The sequence below is a fragment of the Macrosteles quadrilineatus genome, unplaced genomic scaffold, assembly GCF_028750875.1.
Source record: "Macrosteles quadrilineatus isolate MER2022 unplaced genomic scaffold, UCM_ALF_1.0 Scaffold_105__1_contigs__length_354404, whole genome shotgun sequence".
In the NCBI taxonomy this organism is placed as follows: Eukaryota; Metazoa; Arthropoda; class Insecta; order Hemiptera; family Cicadellidae; genus Macrosteles; species Macrosteles quadrilineatus.
In genome coordinates this window covers 89,452-103,125 of record NW_026542698.1, presented here as the reverse complement: position 1 = coordinate 103,125, position 13,674 = coordinate 89,452, and the positions used below count along the sequence as shown (strand labels likewise).

General features: G+C 33.5%; 1 protein-coding gene across 1 annotated transcript; it reads left to right on the top strand.

The window, feature by feature from the left end:
- Positions 1-215: 215 nt before the first annotated feature.
- Positions 216-13,437, top strand: LOC128982087 (ETS homologous factor-like). Its single transcript, XM_054401130.1, has 8 exons — positions 216-397; positions 2,170-2,215; positions 5,823-5,976; positions 7,576-7,721; positions 9,484-9,841; positions 10,153-10,272; positions 10,783-10,975; positions 12,263-13,437. Exons 2-8 carry the CDS (start codon positions 2,177-2,179, stop codon positions 12,375-12,377), a joined length of 1,125 nt encoding a protein of 374 aa, XP_054257105.1. The 5' UTR covers positions 216-397; positions 2,170-2,176; the 3' UTR covers positions 12,378-13,437.
- Positions 13,438-13,674: the final 237 nt, after the last annotated feature.

Here is a 13,674-nt window from a genome sequence, read left to right as displayed (position 1 = left end):
CTGTGTGACCGAGTGCGGCTCGACCAATGAGAAAGCTAGGCTTGCAGGTAACCATGGCAACGCTGGTTTATCCCCGACTGACCGAGTCGCCAAGGTCGTTGGCAAGCTTTGACGACTCGGTTGTCATGACAACCGAGAAATGCTTGTTCCTCATTGGCTGACACCAACTCATGGAAACCCAGTGTTGAAAACAGGCACTGGCTGGTGGTGTGTTGTTATCAACAATCAGTATATTGCCTACACTCAGTGGAGAGTTACCATTCGAGCGCGTGTGTTGGTGTGAACAGTGAAATGGTGCGTTTTATTTTGTGTGTGTAATCTATAATTGAAAAATAGTTTTGACTATTTTAACTTAAGACAGTTTATTTACTATTTTTTGGATATTGCTAAAAACTTGGTAAGTGTGAAATTATTATCAACATCAATTCCTAATATTAAGCATGTTTTTCGTTTTTGTGAAATTTGACTGCCAAGCATGACTTATTATACATAAAAAAATGTGTAATTCAGAGCCATAGGTAGGCATACAGTAACTTCTAAAATACATTAGATATTTATTTGTGAACAATTGAAAATATTTGAACTTTTTATCTTGGGTTTGTTGCTTTAAAAAATTATAACTGTATTATTACTGTCATGGGTTTTATATAAGTGTAAGACAATGAAAGTAAAATTTTAAAAGTATATTTTACCAGTTGATGATGATTTACATTACAGTTTTGTTTATCAACTGCCTTTATTCTGTCTGTAGTGTAGATACATGTGAAGCAAAACCATCATCATAAAGTGAACAAATTAATTAAGACCTACTGACTGTTTGTTTATATGTGTTTACTGCAGTCATATCTTTGAGCAGATAAGGAATATGGTACACATTTTCTTTACCATTCAACCTTTTTTTCCTTTTAAAATTTAATTCCACTTACTTTGTAATAAGATGGTAACTTCAATTGCTATAAATGAATTTGTTTATCATAATTGCAATGTAATATAAAATATACCTTGTTTACAACACTAGCTGCAAGTTTTTTTTACTGTAGGGATTGTAAAATTCAAAGTAAGTTAATTAAACATTAGAAAATGTCTTTGAATTTGTAACATAAAAACCTTTAATTTAACTATTTATGAACTTAGAAACAAACCACAGTTTAAGGGTGACTCAATTTTACAAGAATTTAGCTTGTAAAATTATCTAATTCTATTATTATTTTGAACTGGCATTTTAATATTTATCTTAAGCAAGCAAACATACTTATTACTTAAGTTGTAATTGAATTGGAACATTTCTCAAAATACTACACTATTATTGATTACAAGATATATTTTATAAAATTGTCCCATGGCAGTTATTTTCAAAATAGTAATGTATATTTGTGTTTAATTGCTGAAAAGATTGCTTTCAAAGAATTTGTTTTAAACAAATTTTTTACTACTTGGGTATTACTACTTGGGAAAAATTTCAACAAAATTAAGTTAGATTTTATGATTAAGTTAATACATCTCATGCCAAGTCATCGTTAAATGAGATACCGGTATATTATTCAATGTATAATAATGACAATTATTTACAATTAATTTTGTTTTGTTTTACTTGCCAGAAATGTCATGATCAGGTAGATTTTTGGGATACAGTTTCTTAACTGGCCTACGCTAATATTTATTGAAACTATCGATTCGATTAGTAAACCTTCATGCAATTTTTTCACCATCAGCAAGTTTGGTTGGTTAGGTTAGGTTATGATAGTTTAATTTTATAATAGATATATTTTAAAATATCGATTATTAATCAATATTTTCAATTCAATAGTTTCAATAAATATTAGCGTAGCCCAGTTAAGAAACTGTACCCGATTTTTGTGATTTACATTAGAAATAGATTTAACTGTCAACATAATTTAGTTAGAGGTCTAGTTGTATTAAATCCTACATTGTACAATAAATAGACCAAAGTTCAGTTAAACTTGCAGGAACATTTGGTAATTATTTCCCCCTACAAATTAGTTGGAAGTCTTATTTTGTCTAAAACTATTTCATAATGTCAATCATGTCCAATTTCTACTACTAGAGGCCTTAGGGCCTTAGGGATTGTGATTAGATTAATTAGTCTTACTCGCATACTGTTTAAGCCAGTTTTGATTTATATTTTTTACAGTTTGTGTTTGTTTACAGGCTCAAAATGCCAGCGTTCTCAGGAGTTAATTCTGAATCTAATGAAGTAAGTTCACCCTCTGCAACTAATTAACTTTTATAAACTGTGTAGACATTTTGTGTGACTTTTCCACTATTTTAACTATAATCATCTACTATTCAATCAGTACCAAAACTAAGTTTTTATCCCTTATGTGTGTTTGTTTGTTGGATTCAAACTAAATTCACTATCAATTGCCCATTGGGTTTTAACATGTTCCCGTGTGTACCGTACTATTTTTGGCATTAAATCAGTATTAAGCTATTGTAATTTGTCAAATATATCTGCTTGATCAACTGTTAACTTCAAAACCTTATTATTTTCATTTTTGTTTGGCGAGGGGGGCCCCTACAGATCACTACAATGAGAAAATGTGATCTCAATGTAGCAATACATTGTGCCTGATTTTAAGACTGAAGTTTTCGCATAAGTATTATTTTTTTGTGAATTACTCTACAGGGAAGTAGTATAACTGTAGGTGGCACGGTAAGACCTAGGCACGGGACCGATTTACTTTTTCATTTTGATGTCCCCAGAGGCCAAAAACACCATTCGTTCAAATTTTTATATACAACAATCAATATATAGGCTATATATATATGTCCTGAACTTGAGTGTGCGATAACTTGAGTATTTTTTTGTCCGATTTTGATGAAATTTGGATTAAAGGTGTAAGGCAGCATGAACTTGGAAGATTTTGCAAAGCAGCTTGATCGGACCATGGGAACGGGGTTTTACGGGGGGCTGTATGGGGTTAAAATTGGTTTTTCTCATTTTTGACTCTCAAAACATCAAATTTCCCAATTTATCTCTGAACCTTTTTAAGAGCTTAAAAAACCCAAACAATTTATTCTCTGTATACACTAACTTGGCGTCTGGACCCTTGACTACCTGCGACCGGGCCGGGACCATCCCTTGCTCGCTCACTTCTTGAGAAGCTGTTTTCTTAATTAGTCACCTAGTCGCACCCCCACTGCACTTATTAACTTTTTTTGCGGGGCGGAATTTTACATATTTATCTGTACGAGCAAAAAGTCCATGAATAAATAAGTAAAATGATACCAAACATGACCATATTCTTATTATGTTTGTAGAACCTACAGGCACAGACAATGGAAATGGAATAAACATTAAAGTATTATATTGTCTGTGCTACAGGCTGTATATGTACAGTAGCTACTGAGGAATAGAAACTTTATTAGGGATAGAAATAAAACTGCAGAAATAAAACAATATCGTTATGTATGAATTATTATTAATTGAATCAGACGTGCACCGCGAATCTGCAAACACAAAAAAGGAATAGTGATTTATATATTTAAATTTCCTAATATTGTTAGGGGAATAAAGTTTAACAAGTAAAAACATGTAAAACGTGTTGAGGTGATGTAGTTTGTCACAACCTAATTCATATGTTTCATTGAGTAGATCTAACCAATCACATTTAAGATTATTGTAAACGTGAAACACTTTTAAACCGTACGTTTCCCTCCGTAAGTTAGTATACGTAATGTTATGTGTTAAATGGCAAAAAAATAATCGTAAATGCGAGCGAAAGTAGCATTTGGCTTGAAGTTTCAAAATTGCGTCATTTTCTACGGGTCAAATGAAACTTAAGATTAATCATACAATCATTATGTTTCTATGGATATGTCAATTGTCGATTAAAAATTACAGAATCATGTGCATGTGTTGAGTAAATGTTTTTAAGCTAATTAAATGTCTGTATAAAGTGTAGGCCTACGACGGGCCTACCGTAGTTTTTCGGCAGATTATACATATTTCATCAATAGCATTTCAATACCCAATACGCGATTAATCTAATGGTGATCCACGATCATGGTGACCCACGTCAAAATATGATGGTGACCCACGTCAGAATCGTCGTCGCTCGTCAGAGGTCTTAGGACGTGAATCACTCATTTCCCGGAAGACATGGGGGTTGGTTTAAAGATATAACAATATCAACGGTATTCATAATATGAATAATTAAAAATAATTTAAACTTAAGGTTAACTTAACGGAATATGGTCAAGTTTAGTATCACTTTTCTTAAAATTTCATGAACTTTTTGATTGTGCAGGAAAAACATTAAAATTCCGTCCCGCACAAAAAAGTTCATAATTGCAGTGGAGGTGCTACTAGGTGACTAATTATAGAAGCAGCTGCTCAACAGTGGGCGAGCAAGGGACGGCCCCGGTCCGTCCGCAGGTAGTCAAGGGTTCAGACGCCAAGTTAGTGTATACAGAGAATAGTACCTATATCGAAGTGTTTTTGTACCATTATTGGTAACGGAGAAAATTAAAAAAAAATTAAATTTCAAATTCCCATGTTATTCTTATGGAGAATATTGTAATAAGTTGTAGTTTGCTTGTTTATGGATACATTTTGATCAAACTTGGCAAATTTATTTAGCCTATTTTATACTAAACTATTAATTATTATTATTATTTTATGGCCAGCATTGGACCACTTAGGTCAATATAATGGTTAGATTCTTTTTAAATTCTGTCTCTTCTTCTTGTCCGCCCAATACTTCTTCATTCTTTCCGACCGTTGTTTTCTTTCTTCTTCCGAAACCACTCTTCCTTGTCTCTGATTGTTTGCTCATATTTGCAGGATGATATTTTTGTCTTTGAGTACTGCAAGCGCCTCTGACTTATTTTCCAAATCTTCTAATGATATTTTCAACCTTCTCATGTCCTCCGTAATCTCTGTAATCCACCTAAAGTCACTCTTGCTATTCCACAACTTGTCAATTATTTTCTTGCTTATTCTATTTTCCGGTGTCCTTAAAAGATGTCCAATGAATGAAATTCTTTTCTTTTTAATTATTAGTATAAAAAAAAAAACACACGTTATTAGTTTCATTATAGCAGCAAACCTAGATATTTGTTTACCCTTAAATGTTATTTAAATAGATTTAATTGAAAATCAATTCAGACAAGTGGAAATTCGCTTAGTTGGCAGGTTCACTGTGGCATGGGTATTTTTATTATCATTGCTTAGATTTTGCATGGTTTCAGCAAAATAAAGTTTTAGCAACACTAGAAAATAATGTTAAATAATCACCACTGATCAAAGTTAAAGAAGTTAGTTTTCTATTAATTTGTACTCTTATCCTTTTATTTTAGAAACTTTAAATCAAATTTTTAACCGTTTTAATCTTACAGACAATTTAATTTATATTTTATCCAACATACATTCAATTTTGATATGTATAGATACTATCATACTATTTGCTTTTTAAACATGATATGGTAATGCAATGTAAACGGTTACAAGATATGACTAATATTAAAGAACAACTTAAAGGCAATAGATAACAAAACTATAACTTAAAAGTGATTAACAACATAATCCAGCCAGCAAAAAAAAAAAAAAAAAACAGAAGATGATCTCTTAATGTACTAACAATAATAAGGAAAACAGGCATAAGTTCAATATAAATAAATATATTATATACCTGTAAGTTAATAACTACTTTTTTAAGTCATTACAACAGAATTCTACTAACGATAAGCATAGATTCAACCTACGATAAGCAAAAATGAAAGACTTGTTTAACATTAAAAAACTACTTAATGAATTATATACTCCTATTAGTTCTAATGCATGTTTTGGTGATGTCCAGATGTTTGACCCTTCACAAGACTGGAGTATCTACAAAGCCACATCACTACTATCAGACTCGGTCTCTCTTTACGATGACGCCGAATTGTTCCGTCAAGTGGAGAGCGAATATCAGCCTCCGACCTACGGACTACCTCCAAAGACCATTAAAACAGGTAAATAACATCTCAAAAAATCAAACTTTTTTACTTAAAACTGTTAAGAACAAGCATTTGAAGTTATTTTTTCCCTGCATGGTGTACATGACGATTTTACATGTTTGATCCCTAAAGTATCGAGGTTTTTAGATTTCATCACAACTAATACCAGCCAAAAAATAAATTAATTTCAAAACTGAGGACTTAAATACTCCAGGTCTAGAGCTAAGGCTAGGATTATACTAGGACGCTGGCGTCCGGGATGCTGGCGTCCGAGAGGCTAGCGTCCCACTTCGAGCCGAAAAATGACGTGATTTGTGTTGGGATGCTAGCCTCTCGGACTGCCATTTTATTTATATGTTTAGTCACTTTTTGTAACATTAAATAACATTGGGTTTAACGAGTACCAAGGTTTTATGCTTTAGGGGGCTAATAAAGTGTGTTTTTAGTAAAATACTGTATTATTAGCTTAGTATAAAACAAATTGGCCAAGTTTAATCGAAATATATCCATACATAAGCAAATTCCAACACTTAACAACATTTTCTATAAGAATAACATGGCAATTTTTAATATACTCTTTTTTAATTTTCTCCATAACTAATAACATTACAAAAACACTTAAATATAGGTACTAAATTATTTGTTTTTAAGCTCATTAAAATTGTCTAGAGAGAAATTGTGATTTTTTTATTTTTATGTGTCAAAAATGACAAACCCCCTTTTTTAGCACATTAAACCCCGTTCCCAAAGCATGTTCATGCTGGTTCGCGGACTCATTCAAATTTATCCCACCCTTCACCTTAAAACCAAATTTCTTCAAAATAGAACAAAAGTTACTCCAGTTATTGCGTTTACAGACAAATATATTTATAATATTTAAATCTATACGAACGGATGGTGTTTTTGGCCTCTGGGGACATCAAAATGAAAAAGTAAATCGGTCCCGGGCCTAGGTTTTACCATGCCACCTACGGTAATAACTTCGAGCTTTCGGTGGCTTTTTTTAGCATCCGACGCTAGCATCCATAGTATAATCGCCCCCATTTGATTTAATGCCCCGCTAGCGTCCCGGACGCTGGCCTCTCGGACGCCAGCGTCCTAGTATAATCCTAGCCTAAGTGGTTAGGGTGGTTGCCTTGAGATCCAGAGGCTGTTAATTTCTTTCTGAGAAGAGTTTTAAACAGCTTTCATTTTTCATTTTGAAAAAGTAAGCTAAGTAAAACAAAATACAATAATTACTTGTCAATCTCTTGTTTGAGCGGGTGATAATATAAGAAACTTTAAGAGGAACAATAAAGAAACGTCATAACTTTAGTACAGTAGGCTACAGTATATGTCTCATGATTCTTGTCATTTACCTATTGAGCCTGAAAAGGAAAGAAACATCCAGTGCAAATTGACCCAGCTGTTCATGATCATTGGGCTTAGTCAGTAACAAAGCTACGCACAGATCATCTCACACCATTCTACACTCATCCTTGGGTTAATATAGGCACCTAGGTGGTGTCCCCATCTCCTGAAAAAGAGATCCTAGGTGGTGTTTCTGGAAATACTTGTGATTTGTGATAAAATAAAACAAGTTTTTATTCAGTTGTCTATTTACTTGTTCCTCAGAGCCGCTGGCAGAGCTGTGTCCACCAGACGTACAGCACTACGGAGACTGGCAGTCCAAGTACATTGACCACTGGACACCTGAAGACTGTCTGTTCTGGGTCATACACGAGCTACATAACCTCAAAGTCGGCCGCAACCTACCAGAGGTAAGTTAACCACTACTCTTGGTCACATTACTCACATTTCATAGTTGTCAGTTAATTCTGGAAAAAAACTGTTACTTTTGGAAGGCAAAATTCTTGTAGAAATTCTAGATTAAATCAATAATCAGTTTGGTATCGTAGCTCCAAACAAAATAGCAAGCCAGATATAAGTGGTTTGAGGGCTGTTTCCTGAAGCCAGTGGCGGACCTAGAACAGTCACAAGGGGGGGGAGCGAACCGGGGGGACTGGGGGATTTGGGGGTACCCCCCTAAAAATTAGTGTAAACTAAGTATCCAAAATGGCAGTTTTATACTATTTCTTTGTCCAAAGTTAGTGTGACAAATTATTTTACGCAATGTGTAAAAATATATGTATACAGGGTGATTGGTACTCAGTGTGACAAAAATTTTTTGGTGTAAGTACAAAGTAAATGCAGTATGATGATGCATATAAAATGTTCCAAGTCTAAAAATTAGCCTCCCAAAGAATTATTTTATGTTTTTCAAAAATAACTATGTTTTTAAACTTAATACAGCTATTTCTCAATTACCTGTAAATGGATTTGAGTAGATAATGTCATTTTCGTGTTCTACATTAAATTTTGAATAAGAATAATACAAAATGACAGAGGATCAGTTGTAAAAACTCCATTGTAAATAGATTCAAAGATAAAAATTAAGATGTTTGATAAAAATTTAAAAAACATTGGTCAATTGCATTTGTTTACACCCTGTATACAAGAAAGTGTCGGAATATGTTAAAAACTGTGCCATTTTATAAGCTTTCCAACCATATGCTACACCATTGAGCTTTATGTCTGCTTATGTACGCTTTAGTGGTTTGAAGACTACAAAGCATGGTGTCTTTAACATTTAAAACATAGAAAGTCGGCATTTATTAAGCAAAAGTTGTATTTTTGTTTCAGCTTGAACAGTAAAAAAGTTCCCTGTTTTCTGGCATTCAAACCACTAAAACAAACAAAAAAATATCTAAACCTCAATAGTGTAGCATATGGTTGGAAAGCTTATAAAATGGCGCAGTTTTTAACATATTCCGACACTTTCTTGTATACAGGGTGTAAACAAATGCAATTGACCAATGTTTTTTAAATTTTTATCAAACATCTTAATTTTTATCTTTGAATCTATTTACAATGGAGTTTTTACAACTGATCCTCTGTCACTTTGTATTATTCTTATTCAAAATTTATTGTAGAACACGAAAATGACATTATCTACCCAAATCCATATACAGGTAATTGAGAAATCGCTGTATTAAGTTTAAAAGCATGGTTATTTTTGAAAAGCATAAAATAATTTTTTGGGAAGCTAATTTTTAGACTTGGAACATTTGATATGCATCATCACACTTCATTTACTTTGTACTTACACCAATAAATTTTTGTCACACTGAGTACAAATCACCCTGTATGTATGCCTGAGGGGGGGGGGGGTCGGTCGCCCTGCCCCTCTGGATCTGCCACTGCCTGAAGTGTTGGTAAAAAACCACTCTTCAACATTCACAGAAAGTATTTAGTCATTTTGTGAACCCATTTGGTTAGCAAGATGCAAATTTAGGGAAGTTCTAGTAATACAGCTGTGATGGAACACAAACCTGTAAGAAAAACCAGGATTTTGTTATCAAAAGTCCAACCCTTTAGTTGATAACACTAAGTTGTATGTAGTTGTTCTTCATGATAAACAGTAAAATTATAGTTCAACAATTTATTTTAAAATTATTTCCTAACTTGTTGACTTGTCAACAGGTGAAAATTGAGAAATTGGCACACATCAACGGTGTAATGCTGAAACACATGAGTGCGGAAGAGTTTTGCCAAAACTTCCCTGACCATGGTAAGGAGCTGTACATGAGGCTGCAGAGGTTCAAGTCACCCTACGTTTACAACAGTATGTTCAGCGTAGACCAGTGGAACAACCCGAGACATGAGGACGAGTACAGCAGGTATCGCATGGAACAGTCTCAGTCTCGTACAGACAACCACATGGACACCAGCAGTCCACCACATGAGAGTCACACACTCACAGACCTGGACGAGTCCCACTTGCACACTCCTGCGTTTAAATCATCTACAGCCACCGCTCCTCCGTACTCCTCACCATCAGGTAAACAATCATGGTCAAGATAAATATTTATAAAAATTATTGTGGATATTTTCCAGTACAGCTAAAGCTGGAAAAACACAACAAAAACCACCAACAGAACAATATATTAGTCAAACACAAGTAGAATAATCAAAAAAAACAAAAGCTCATAAATAAAAACCCTGTTAATAATTTTTGTCTGGCAAATGCCGATCGTTGTTTCTCGATCGAGGACGTGGGGTAGGTATCAAGATCCTGAAATCTCTTGAAAACTCCATTATAGCGATGATATGTAGTTTGATCTGAAAGCTAATGCTAACCTTGTGTTGCAGAGGTTGATAGTGGTTACAAGTCAGATTCCAGTGAAGAGACGACAGTCAATGAGCCTCCCCCTCCCCCTGAGAAGAGAAGACCAGGCAGACCTCGCGGCACACGGAGGAAGAAGAAACCAGGTACTAAATCCTTAACATTCAAGGAAGTTACAGTAGTGGCTCTACAAACAATCACAACCTTAGGGACAGTTGCGGGGGATTTTCAATTTAAAAGGTTCCCCTTTTACTTGTTACAATTAATTGCAAAATAATTTGTAAATTAATTTAAAACTGCAAAATATGTGAAATTTCTGTTTGGGGAATAAATAAAATTTCTTAGAAAAATCTATCAGGTAGCAAAATATTCTGTGAATTTCATAAATTTAACATTTTTTTTACTTTCCATATACAAAAGTCCTGCTATCACTGAAATTCATGTAGGTTTTGGCCTTTGCATCACGTTTCCCTGCCACTCTGTCGTCCTCTTCAAGTTAACTGCTCAAAGATTCCTCATGTATGTCTAATACTTGATCATTCCATTAAACCAAAGATTGAACATAAAAACTTTGCTAAAGTCATTGGTAAAGCTGTATAGAATAAAATATATCAAAATAAAGTGAGATCATACTAAATTCTGTGTATTGATTACAGAAAAGCTTGGACGACTGTGGGAGTTTATCAGAGACCTGTTACTCAACCCATTGTACAACCCTAGCCTCATATGTTGGGAGAACTACGACGAGGGAACGTTCAGGTTCGTCCACAGTGACCGTGTAGCCAAACTGTGGGGCAGCAAGAAAGACAACATCGACATGAACTACGAGAAACTCAGCCGTGCCATGAGGTAAGCATTCACTGTCGTTATTGTTGATACCACTTTGGGAGAAAAATATAAGTTAACCTTTCCAGTAACAAATATACCTGCTAGTATTTTGGTGTTGAAGGATATATCTGCATAATGTTGGAACCAATGAGAATTTAAAATGTTAGCCAGTTCCAAAGACATACTAGCAAGTGTACGATAACCAGCTGGTTTGCACCAATATGGCACGACATTCAGGCACTCTGTAGGAATGCTGTAAACTTTTATGGAGCAATCCACCCTTCTCGCGGATACAGATAAATTTTGTATGTGGACATCTTTCTAAAGCATAAATCTTGTTCAAATTTACCTAATCTTTTTCAAATACAATTTTGTCCAATAAATAAGATCAACACTTTATTACTAACCTGTTGGTATTTTTTTGTTGCATTGATGTTATTGTTGATCTTGTACAGGAAGATTTCCTTTACAAAGATTTTAAAATTCATAAAGGATGAAAAGAGAATGAATAATTGTAGTGACTACCTATTGAACACCATTAAAAGTGATTTTGACAACTATTTAACATTGTGGAAATTTTCTTTGGTCACTTTTGAAATAAAGTAAGATTGTTGTAAAAATAACGTTCGTAATGCAAATAACTGCTGTTTCCACAATCTAAAACGAGAAGGCGAGTCACATAGCAAGTATTTGGCTGGTTTTGGAAGGTAAACACTATGTGCAAACAGGCTGAGATGAAGTAAACAGGCTAATAATAGATGTTATTGTTTGCTAAACTGACTCTGCTGGTACACTGATACTCTTAATTCTTACAAGGGATCCTGTGTTAGTTAATTTCTATTATATTTTCTAGTTTGGTAGAAACATGTAGGTCCATCTATTTCTATCCAACATGGATGGATATTGTTTTTTTTTTGTCACACTTAAGATGGACTGTAGTAGCCTGAAGCTAGTAATTTACAGTTCAACTAGCATAAGATCACTTGACAGTAATTTAATCCATTATAGCTTAAGCTCCGTGATTCAGAAGCTATTTCACCATAAGAAAATAAAGTACATTGATTGACAATTACTGTTGCCTAGGAAGAAATTAATGTGATTCAATATACATTGGAGCTCGATAACACGAGCCTAGATAACATGTCACCCTTGATAACAAGTGTCATTTCCAAATCCCTTTGAATATAATAACAATATGTTAGTGCAAACCTCTAGGAAGTCGACCTTGATAACAAGTCTTGGCATCAATGGCATTACAAAGAGTGATTTCTTATTATTTTTAGTTATAGCCTTTATTGTGATTTACAGATACTACTACAAGAGCCAAGTTTTACTCCCAGTATATGGCAAGCGGCTTGTATACAAGTTTGGTCCCACAGCTACAGGCTGGCGGTCAGAACGGCCCATCTTCCGTCAGGGGTAAACCTCACCTACCTCTCAGACAAACAGGGTACTGCGCACCTCGACCATTCCTAGTCCTATTGTTATGTTTTGTAGACTTAAGTTAAAGCCAGATGCTAAGACGTTTTTACACATGTGATTCTTCCTTAACCGTAAAACATAGCGATTGTAATCTCTTTTGTTTAAAATGTTGGCCATGAATTGGTTTCTCAATACAATTTACATAAAGTAACGTTTTGAATTTATGAAAAAAAATGATTAACAAGAAACATAGATCTCAAGGACAGGGTTATAAATTTTAAACTGTGAGTGTTAAATATTCTGATTAGAAGTTGTTTTATCATTCCTTTTGTTTGTAAAAGTTTTTGATCAAACCTTTTAATGTTTTAATGTTCATGGTTTAAAGTTCCTTCAACACATGACCGCCAAATTAAAGAATTTTTCTTAATCCCAAGTTTTGACATTAGATTTTAAAATATTCTTAGATTTAGTAATTTAAGAACAAATTTTTTGAAAATAAGTGATTTTAATTGAATTTTTTAACTCTTGGGGCCTACTTAGCTTATAAAATGATGCTCATGAATTTTATTGATAGAAGTATCAAGCTCAATGCTATTTGTAAAATATTTAAATAAAATGCATTCTATTTTGTAATATCAAATACATTAAAATGAATGGAGAATATATTCTAATTTGTCTAATTGGAGTAATTTTATTTTTAAGAAATACATGTTTTAAACGTAATTCTCTTTTGATGGTTAGATGTGTACAACTTTTTTCTGTGATAATAAAAGTTTGTTGTATATAGATGTTAACATTCTACCACAAAATACCTATGTATATAAACCATTGTTATCTTTATTTAGTAAGCCATTTGTTCCCAAAGGCAAATAGTTGATAGTTATCTTGAAGCAATTTTATGAATTTTGCAACAATTTGTATGAACCAAGTATTCTTAGAATATTTTTATATTTCTGAGTGTTGTTGTTTTAGCTTGCAAACGAAGCTAACTTATTCAATATTATTTCACGTTATATTTATTGTTAATTTTTTATGTTGAAATAAACTGTACATCACAGTAATGTATCTTCTTCATTTATTTCTTACATGTATATAGACCTAAGGCCAATAGTGAGATTTTTCAGACTCGAGAAAGTGTTTCAAGTTCGAAACATAGTCGAGAAAAGGTCAAGAGCTTACAAAATATTTTTGCCAAAGGGGCAAAAACCCTTATTATTATAAAAAAGATAATAATAGATCAAGATAATAATAAAATAGAACACTGTAGTACTACAAAAATAGTTTGATTTAGTTTGCAA

Bases quoted from the DNA above. Each gene is read 5' to 3' on its own strand.
- LOC128982087 (XM_054401130.1), top strand. From the start codon at position 2,177: ATGCCAGCGTTCTCAGGAGTTAATTCTGAATCTAATGAA. The intron at 9,842-10,152 runs GTAAACAATCAT...CTTGTGTTGCAG, and splicing joins TCCGTACTCCTCACCATCAG to AGGTTGATAGTGGTTACAAG. The intron at 10,976-12,262 runs GTAAGCATTCAC...TGTGATTTACAG, and splicing joins AAACTCAGCCGTGCCATGAG to ATACTACTACAAGAGCCAAG.